Below are 10,183 nucleotides of genomic sequence, written 5' to 3' on the forward strand. Positions count from 1 at the left end.
GCAACACACACACACACACACACACACACACACACACACACACACACACACACACACACACGCAGACACACACAATCAGGACCCAAGCTTTTTGGACACTCTGCATAGAAACAGCAGGATGCATTATATTCTTAGGGTGTTTTCACAGCCCGACCAATAAAGGATTTTTAAGGCTGATACAGATAGGAATATTTGGTTATTTAAAAATCCAATTTGCCGATATATCGGCCGATATACAGTAAAAATAAAAATAAATAAATCCAGAAACGTGTAACTGGTATTTATAATTTATTAGTTAGTTCTCACTTAAATAATATACTGTCATTGTTTTTCTTGTCACAACAGAACAGAGGAACATCAAAATATATTATAGGTCTGATAAATAAAATATACACAATTACAAACTTACGATATGAAACTTAAAGTCCAAAAACAAACAAATTAACAAATAAAAGCGCCCTCTGGTGGACAGACTATGCAACACCAACGCTCATAACCTGGTTGACAATCCGTTTTTATTTTTAAATATTCATTTATCAGAATCATTTATATTAAAAGAAATCCGCTATTATAAACACCAATACGATATATCAGGAAATGCCTAATATTGGCCTGCCAATATATCGGTCGGGCTCTATTTCACGTATAGTGGTTTTTAAACAAACCAAACTCAGTCCTCTTTGGGTGTTTTCACACTGATAGTTTGTTTGATTTGGTCTGAATCAGTTGATGAGTTTGGTTCATTTTGTTTCACACCTGGAAAAATCCAAGCGGACCAAAATGCGCCATCACAAATCACGCAAGAACGTTCTCTCCGCTTATTGGTCTGATGTGTCTGGAGCGGGAGCAAGAAAGTAAATACAGGAACAAGGCCCTGTGTTCCGGACTTGTGCGTGTTTTATCGCATCTCCTTGGTCAAACCAGCTCATTTCTTTTAAATAATCAGACATGGTCACCGAGACCTTCGCTCTGCTGTGCCGCCGTCTGTCTCCAACTATAGCCGCTGCTGGTAGTGGGGAACTCTAGTGCGATTCAACCGAACTGAGTGAGGCAGGTGTGAAAGCTCCCTTAAAGTGGACCAAAATATGGCCCAACAATAAAGGGACTCAGTTGTTTTTGAGCTCACATTGTCATTTTACTTGAGAGGACTCAGTTCTCTTTCTCCACTTCACCTCGGATGAGGTCTCAGGGTCAAAATACACGGGCAAATGGCAAAACGTACCTGAAGAAAATAAAAAAATAAAAACGGACTGTCAACCATGTTGTGTCCGGGAAGAGAACCGCAACATGGATTTGAAGCAAAACCGCAGTTGGAGAGTTGGTTTCAAAGGGTTGTCAGTCACTTTGGAGTGTTCACATGAATGTGCAAAAAAATGCTGACTAAGAGTTCTTTTGGAGGGCAGAAACGGATCAAGTGTGAAAACACCCTAAGATGAAAGATGCTGCTGAGGAATAAAAAAAAACTCACCTGTGCTGACCAATGTGCTGTTGTTGTACAGCGTTCCCAAGTGTGGGCCTGACAGCGAGAGGAAAGTGTGCAGTTTGGGCAAATAGCAGCGGAAGCGAGGCCTCGTCAGCACAGAGCGAATGATGACGTTCCCCAGAGAGTGGCCGATGAAGCTGTTGGCCGGAGACAAACAACTTTCAGAGCTCAACTCGAGTGGGCGGCTGGGGAAAAAAACAGTGCCTCCAAGACTGCTGACCTGTGACACTGCAATATCTCATCATGGACTCGTTTGTATGGATGGTGGAAGAATATTCAGATCCTTTTACTTAAAAATACCATTACCACGCTGTAAAAAATCCAGTTACAAGTAAATAGTCATCTAATCATTTCAGATAGACATACAGGTCGCCATGGTTTTTTGGGTGGTTTAATATATAATAAAACATTATATTTTTATATTTATATTTTTTGGTGTGCAAAAATCTTATGTGTAAAGTAACTAGTAACTAAAGCTGTCAGATGAATGTAGTGCAGTAAAAAGGACAATATTTCTCTCTGAAATGTAGCGGAGTAGAAGTAGAAAGTGGTATGAAAAGAAAAGGCTGAAGTAAAGAACCTCAAATGTGTAATTGAGTACAATATTTAATAATGCTGTCAGTTAAACGCGTTATTAACGGCGTCAATTTTGTATCGCGAGATTAACGTTCTATTTTTGCCTATCAAACTTTGTAGTTTTTTCACATACTTTCGCAACAACTAGTTACGGTATAAAAACTACAACACCACACCGGAGCTAGCTAGACCTGAAACAGACACTAGGCACGCCGCACCCTAGCTAGCTAGTCGTATCATTACTTACTTAACCGTAACTAGCTAATGTCCGCGGAAATGACAGGCAGCTCGCGGCGCTCTGTCCCCGGCTAAGAGTCACCTAACTACAGTATTCTCGGATAACTGACCCGCCGTTGACCTGAAGGAGCACCATGCGGGGCACCAGAGGCGGTGTTGAGGAACTCTTTGGCGGCTCAACACATCTCCCAAACGCCGCTGGTAGAACCGAGCTGTGACGGAGGTCTGTAGCTGCATAATGCTAAACAACTAGCTAGCAACCGCCGCTTTGTAGCACGGAGCTCCACTTCGACGCTGTTTTTTAACGCTAACAAAGGAGCTCGCAACAGGTATGCTACATTCAATAGACCATGGGATGTTTATGTACGTTACTCAGCAACAGGTGAAATTAGGAGCAAGTTTGCACGATAACATTTAAATGATTTGAACTTTTAGCGAGGAACAAGTACATTTACTGGTATGTGTAAAAACAGCTTTATTTCACGCATCCAATTTGTTGTTGAATATAAAGCCATAACATTTAGAAAAAGTAAAAATGTGAGATTAATTATTATTCACGATTAAGTATTTTAATTGTTTGACAGCACTAGTATTTAATACTTCTAAATGTACATTGAACATTAGTAATTACTACAAAAAATCATTAAAATCATCAAATCATTCAAAAAATCATTAACACAAATATCATTAAGTTGTTAAATTTTTAAACTGTCTCAAAGGCAATGGCAAGTTAATGATGCTAACATGGAGGACACCAACCATACAGATGAATAGTCCTCCCAGCACAGGGAAATATTAGATTCATAAAGCTATATGTCTGTCACTTAGTTTAATTACTGTACTGTTACAGCTTTACTCCAAATCCCTCATTACCATGTCGGCTCCTTTTCATCTGTCTCCTCCCAGACTAAATATAGAAGTAATGTGGATAGAGCCAGATGCTGTTGTGGCACTCCAATGCTTTTTGTCTTTGATACTTACTCTCAAGAGAATACGGCACAATAAAGAAAGTTAACAAACTTAGGTAAGAAAACTTCTAACAAAAAAAACCCCAAATTGGCACATTGAGGGCAATTAGGCGGGAAGATGAATAGCTTAATTTGACGGGAAGTACGCAACACACTACTGCATAAAGCACTACAGTCTATCAAGTGAAAGTCAGCGACGTATTGGCACTGTATGATAAGCGCTTTTCATCCATTTTGTGCCGCTTATCCATGTTGAAGTTTGTACAGTCAATATATTATCATGAAACAGTGATTCTCATGAGTTAAAGCATTCATGCTGAGTCCAAGTATCAATGTGTAGTCTCTGCTGCCATCTGGCGTCCAAAGAAAAAGCTAATTTAAAGTTAATGCTTTCCCCCCATGTTCTGCCTCAAAATATCAATCAAAATCAATCCCAAGCAGAGTTGTCAGTAATGTGTATGTTTCACTGCATTAAAGCCGAGCAACTGACCTTATCCTGCCCACAGTGAGATTGTAGAGCTGGATATGCTGAATGATCTCATCCAGCAGCCTGTCAGTCATGGTGTCAAAATCTGCAAACGTGTCGGTCTGCATTGGAAACGGCATAGAAAAGCACAGCCGTCAGCGCTCCACATAACTTTCGGAAAATGTGACTGCAGGTACATGTAATTTGCTCTCATCGCCGTCAGGTAATCTATGAATGTACCTGGTTCCTTTCAGACATGAGGAAGTCGAGCCTGGACCCTGGCAGTCCTAACTCGATGAAAGTCTTCACCAGACGAAGGTCCGCGCTGTTCCCTGGAAGCAAAGAGGAAATTATACACACAGTTTCTGGATGGATGGATTGATAGACAGACAGACAGACAGGTAGCTCTTCTGTTCAGTGGAAGACCGTTTTAAAAATTAAAACAAGACATCACATACATTCAGGGCATACAATTCAAATGAATGGAAAAAGAAATGAATGAGAATTGCACAAGAGCGTGAGGCAGACATGAGATAAACTAGCATTAACCATTTAAGAGACACCTGGAGTTAGTAATCAGACTACATAGTGCAAAGTTATATTTTAGGGTTGCAGGACATACTCTCAGAGATTATAATACAATTATGGTGCTAATAGGAAGGAGCCCCCGCCACCAAAAAAAATAAATTCATTAAGTGCTGTCAATCAGAAGATGGTGATTTCAATCAGAGTACTGTGGCTGCTTGTTATCTTCCCAGCCCTTGTCACAGGACCAATTAAAGTTTCCATGATGACTATCCAAAATTCGGACACTATGGAACCAGCACTGGAATACTTTCTTTAAAAAAGTGGCAGACTGAGCCCATAGAAGTGTATTGTGTATTGTATTGAGATGTACAATTTGTTTAAAATGAAAACAAGTGAATATAATAATATTGTATTATGTATGCAGCCTTACCATCGAGCCCGTGGACACAAACCACAAGGTGTATGCCGTCATCAAACTCCTCATCGTCCTCCTCCGGCGGGAAGTAGGGCAGATCTGATGCCAGGAGAGGAAGGTCGCTATACAAGCTGGCCTCAAAGCTCAACTCTTTCAGGAGGTCCTCTTTGGCTTTGTAGAAACTGGAGAAAGAGGCAATTACAAAAAAAAAAAAAAAGAGATTATATTCTGTATTGGAATTGGGGATTAAAACGCATTTACAGCTCAATTTCTCGTTTTCCAACACGTTTAGCTAAAATCATAAACTCACTTTAGCATCCGTTCATTGGTCTCGTCGTCCATGTTCAGGGGATTGAGCGAAGACGAGGATATAATACCAAAGGAGCCTAGGGGCTGATGGGTGATAGGTGAGGTAGTTTGGCGAGGGGACATTCCACTGATGGATGGAGAGTCTCTCAGAGCAGAAGAAAATGGCAAGCAGGTCGGGGCACAGGACACCGACATGTTCACCACCTCCGCCATCTTCTTATTCATGAAGGCCAGCCCGGAGTTGGGGATCTTAGAGGGCTTAGTCTGGCAGTCTAAAGACTCCTCACTGGCTAATATTCCAATGAGGTCAACAGGTGATGCGATATCATTGGCTATTAGCCCTGTAAGGTCACTCGGCCTTTGTGTGGCGGTATTGGTGTGTTGAAGCCTTAGAGGTGTTCGAGAGGGATCCAGACACTCCTGGTCCCTAATTTTAAGCAGTTCGGTCTGATGGAAATGCAGGCACTCATGTCCAGTGTTAATTCTCTCGTGAGCTGCTGGACTTTTAAGCACACATGGTTTGTTTCCCCAGCTGCAGGGCACTGCTTCTGTTTCAACGAGATGCACATCCTCCACTGAGGCGCTTACTCCACTGATGTGTGTTTGATGGTTAGTATTCTCCCCTTGGCTGCCAATAACGGTACTTTCCTTCACATGAGGGCTCTCTACAGACACTTGTAAAAGCAGCACATCAGACACACCACTTAACACGGACTTGGTGCTGTATGTCTCTGTCAGGTACTGTGGAGGGTTTGACTTTTCAGAGCTGATATTCTCCTTGAGGATAATGCCAAGATTTTCCATTGAACTCGGGTCTAATAGAGATGATTCAGATTGCTCCAAATCCAGGTTGCTGTTTAAAGAAGAGCAGTTGATCGTTAATAAATCCTGTTTTTGCACTAAGCTCTGATTATCTGTCTCCTGGTTGAGCAATACACGGTCCTTCTCAGTGTCTTCAGGGCTGTTTATCTGCGGTGCAGAGACCGACTTGGTCAGTTTGCTGAGCTGCCTCTGCTGCTGGTCCTCCTCGTAGGGCAGGGAGCTAATAGAGGTGAGGGAGGCCTGTATACCCCCACTGCCGTTGCTTTCCATTTGCAGGCCTTCCAGAGAACTCCGATGGGCCGGGTGGCGACGAACTATTTGCTGTGGGATCTCCCGTTCACTAGAGAAGTCTAATGGAGGCCGTCCTCGCAGTGCGGCCTCCAGGGGCCAGGCCACCGAGCTTGGCTCGCTCTCAATACCTGAGTCGGAAATAACTGAGGAAGAGCGCTTCATGATCTTGGAGCCGACCAGACCTCCACGTTGAGTCATCTCTTTTCTGTTGTCACTGGGAAAGGAAGGTATACTTGGGTATCCATAGGCAGCGGGTGGGCTGCTGAGAGGAATATCCTCACTCTCGTCATCCATGGAGTGGTTTAATGGCATGGCAATATCAGACTCCTCTTCATTGTTTTCACTCTCTCTTGCATTGCTGTCATTTGCGGCATCACAAAGTGGGACGATATTTTCTGTTATTTGAGGAGCAGGACACTCATCACAGCTTTTATTGGAGATTGTGAGGGGATTGTGGTTGGTGGAAACAACCTGGACTGCTTCTCCTCTACATGGATCTACATCACAAGGCTTAACTGCGATGTACATTGGGCCTGGATTACAGCTTCCCTCATCCCGGCCTTGTTGTTCGTCTGGTTCCTTCAAGTTTTTGTCCTCCGCTAGAGATGGTTCGGTATTGTCCACGGTAGAGATGAGGTTCTGGGTACTTCTGATGTTGGTACTGGTCTTACTCTGCTCTGCCATGAGTGAGACATATGTGGGCAGGTCCATGCAGTCATCACTGTCCAAGGGATCCTGGGGTTTTGCTGTAGATCTGGCTCCCTGGCCGTTTTCAAAAATCTTGTTGCCGTGAGGGATTGCGGGACGTGAGTTGTTCTGCCCATCAGTGGTTGGCACATGTGATACTGACTCTGGAAAGACAAGGACATTGGGATACACTTTTTGTCTTGAAAAGGAGAAAATCTTTGATTAGGTTTGAATTTGGTAATATTTTTAGCCACACCTTGTCTGTCACCTGTTAGAGGAGACTCCACATATCTGTCTTCAAAGATGATGGGAAGGCTGTTCCAGTCTCCATCGATGTCTAGGCACTCGACAGGTAAAGGAGGCATCTTGGTCAGGTAGTCTGAGCTTCGCACTTCTGCAGCTATCTGGCCATGTCTGTTGATTCTGAGTCAGCAGAATAATATTATAAACACACTTCTCTCAATTTACAGAAGGAATTATACTTTCCCCGAGAAGTCGGATACTTACAGTTCTTCTTCAAAAGTCAGAGATATCTCCTTGGGGTGTTCAGTGAAAAAGTACGCCTCTGAGAACCTCCTGACCTGGGTGTTATCAGAAACACAGTCTGGATCAACAAAAGTACATTTTCAGGATAAAACCTGACTTATCTGGTACATGATGTCAGGCTTTGCCCCTCATCTTTCGCTCTGTGTGTTGTCATCTGCAATATACTTTTGCTACTGAAAACAACAAACTGAGCTTGCATGTTTCATGCTTTTATGCCAAGTTTGAAAGGAAATTTGGAGTTATGCAGGCTTGCTGTGTTCTTTCGGGAAATGCTAGTAAAGACTTAAAAGAATATGTTTACGGCATTTACTATCTACCAGGGACGTTTTGGAACCAATTTTGCTAGGGATTGCTATGGACAAAGTACAACCTGCTATACACTTCTAATCAGATTTAACCATGTATCCAGCTAATTTAAATAGCTCACATTATGTATTGTGTAAACAGTTAACTTCGTTTCATTTCACGTCCGGAACATAGTGCCACCCAAGACAATAATGGAAGAAATTCAAACTATTTTTCTTCTATCCCAGATTTTATCCATGGTGTAATCAGACCTTACTCCACAGCACAGTGGAGAAAGGACTGGCAATGCAAGACTATCATAAACAAGACATTGCATGGTCACATTAAGTCAAACATTCAAGGTCTGCACACAGAGGGATTCAAATCCCTTCTTCCGGTCTCTGACACAAGCTTGAACCAGAAGCTAATTCTCCAGCTCCAATTAGAAATCCATCATCATTAAAAGTCAGCCACTGTGACAGGCTTATCACCAGGAACACTCTTTCTGGTGTATTTCCACCCTTCAATAATTACAGAATAAGTGTTAATTGAAATCCTTACTCCCCTGGTGGGTGGAGGCTTGCCAATATCCCCTGGAGGTAATCTAATATCAAAGCAAACATGTTCATTATTTTTAGACAACTGAGATGAAACAATGGCACATGTGAGAGCCTTGCGAGCTACTCCACTGTGAAGCACCTATTCATATGACACAGCTCGGTGATTGGATAGAAATGTAATTGAAAATCTAATTAGCTCAGCTGGGTTTAAGCTACTGAGGACTAGTCAATTTTATTTTTAGTATCAAATCATAACAAAAGTTATCTCGAGACACTTTACAGACGGACCACACTCCATAATTTACAAAGCCCCAACAATTCTAGTAATTCACCCAAGAGCAAGCAATTAGTGTGACAGTGGCGAGGAAACCAGGCCTGCAAGGCTTTTGGTAGGCGGTGTCTGACGGTGCCGGTTGAGGGTGTGATGTACAGTGGCAATACTACTAGAATTATTGCAAATGTGCAATTATGATTGCACAGTGGCAGTACGTCAAAGGTATGTTTTTGATTCTCAGCGTGTGGCTGTTTGCCAGAAGACAAATTAGTTTCAAAAGAAGCTGGAGACAGCAAAAAAAAAACACAATTGGCTAAACCAGCCAGGTCACTCAGTACTACAAAAAGTACCTGTTAGAAGGTACCAGGGACTTTTTATCATAATGGAAAACAAAAAAAGGCGAGTAGAGTCGGGGCGAGTTGATCAGATACTATGTAATGCTATATCTGGACTGTGGCTCAGAGAACACAGGAACAGGTTGGCGTTTGAGCATTGTAAAAGCATGCCAATGACGAATGACTCTCACCCTGAGTGTGTGATGCTCCTGGGCCAGAAAAGAGAGGATGTGTGGGTTGAGCACAGCGGCCTCTAGGAAGCGGCTCCACAGAGCAGCCAGCTGGGAGCACAGCTGGCTCACATCCCTGCTGATCTGCTCCGCTACCCTCTCATGGCCGTCCTGCAGCTGATGGGGACAGAGAGGGGTCAGATAAAATAAGAATCCTATAATGTCAGAGGGAATGCATCAGTCTTCCCAAAGCATTTTATTGTAGGATTCTTGTGTTTCTGCTAACATATTTATACCCACGAACAATATAGTAGTGTCTCTAGTCTGCCTGAAAACTCGCGTTAAACTCATCAGTCAATCAACCCATGCTGTTCTTTGTGGGGAAGGCTGCGCGGTTATCACAACTGGGACTTCACACCAGTCTAGACATAAAATTTACTTTACTCATTTTCATGATTATGTTTTTATCCATTTTTTTTCAAAACAAAACATACAGCTCCCAACATGAACACAACCCCTCCACCATGTCATCCCCACTTCTTTAGACAAAAACTAACAACACAATGAAATAACTATAATATTCCAGACAGTACAATAAAATAATATCAAAATAGACTGTAATAAACAAACTGTAACTCAAATAAACTCTGAATATGTGATGGAAGCACATAGTAACAACAGTATATGCCTTTCCCCAGCAGATGGCTTCTTAAGAGCTGTCCAAAAAGCTTAAGTACATTCCCATTTTCTAGTTTCTCAATCTGGCCAACCGTTTGTGTGATCTTAATTCCAAACGCCACCACCCTAGCCATCCCACAAATCCACTCTTGGATTGACGGCACCCCTTCACTCCTCCATCCTCTTGGAAGAATCTGTCTGGTCATCATTAAACAAGCGTGGACCCAGCTCCTTAAGTGCTTATTCGTCCCGTTTGAGATTGATCCATCTCCTAGAATAATAGTTTTGAGCTAAATGGAACCTGGCTCCCTGCAGTCCGGCATGTAGGTTGCCATGTATCCCGGTCCAAAGTTCCTGGACCTCATCACATGACCATAGGACATAAGGTATTGCCATCCTCTGGCTTACATACCAAAACATGGTGTTTAGTAGGGATGAGCGAGTACAGCATTATCTGTATCTGTATCTGTATCGGTTTACCCATAGACCGTTAATATAAATGGACAGAGCATGAGTGACGTCACCCATTGGTTTGTGGAGATCAGAAATGAGT

At 42.6% G+C, this 10,183-nt stretch overlaps 1 protein-coding gene and 1 long non-coding RNA gene across 2 annotated transcripts in view; one reads left to right on the top strand and one right to left on the bottom strand.

The window, feature by feature from the left end:
• The window catches only part of LOC117956410, a 21,143-nt gene extending 12,400 nt beyond the window's left edge, over positions 1-8,743 (top strand). Inside the window, exon 3 of the long non-coding RNA XR_004659256.1 lies at positions 8,670-8,743. This is a non-coding gene — a long non-coding RNA (uncharacterized LOC117956410). The remainder of the gene's footprint in view (positions 1-8,669) is intronic.
• Positions 1,413-10,183, bottom strand: part of fam135b (family with sequence similarity 135 member B) — a 59,614-nt gene continuing 50,843 nt past the window's right edge. Inside the window, exons 10-17 of the mRNA XM_034891404.1 lie at positions 8,974-9,129; positions 7,290-7,363; positions 7,051-7,205; positions 4,984-6,946; positions 4,689-4,855; positions 3,971-4,062; positions 3,755-3,852; positions 1,413-1,620 (exon numbers count right to left, since the gene is read on the bottom strand). Of these exons, the coding sequence (XP_034747295.1) occupies positions 1,428-1,620; positions 3,755-3,852; positions 3,971-4,062; positions 4,689-4,855; positions 4,984-6,946; positions 7,051-7,205; positions 7,290-7,363; positions 8,974-9,129 (2,898 nt within the window). The 3' untranslated portion in view covers positions 1,413-1,427. The remainder of the gene's footprint in view (positions 1,621-3,754; positions 3,853-3,970; positions 4,063-4,688; positions 4,856-4,983; positions 6,947-7,050; positions 7,206-7,289; positions 7,364-8,973; positions 9,130-10,183) is intronic.

Source organism: Etheostoma cragini, chromosome 14 (genome assembly GCF_013103735.1).
Source record: "Etheostoma cragini isolate CJK2018 chromosome 14, CSU_Ecrag_1.0, whole genome shotgun sequence".
In the NCBI taxonomy this organism is placed as follows: Eukaryota; Metazoa; Chordata; class Actinopteri; order Perciformes; family Percidae; genus Etheostoma; species Etheostoma cragini.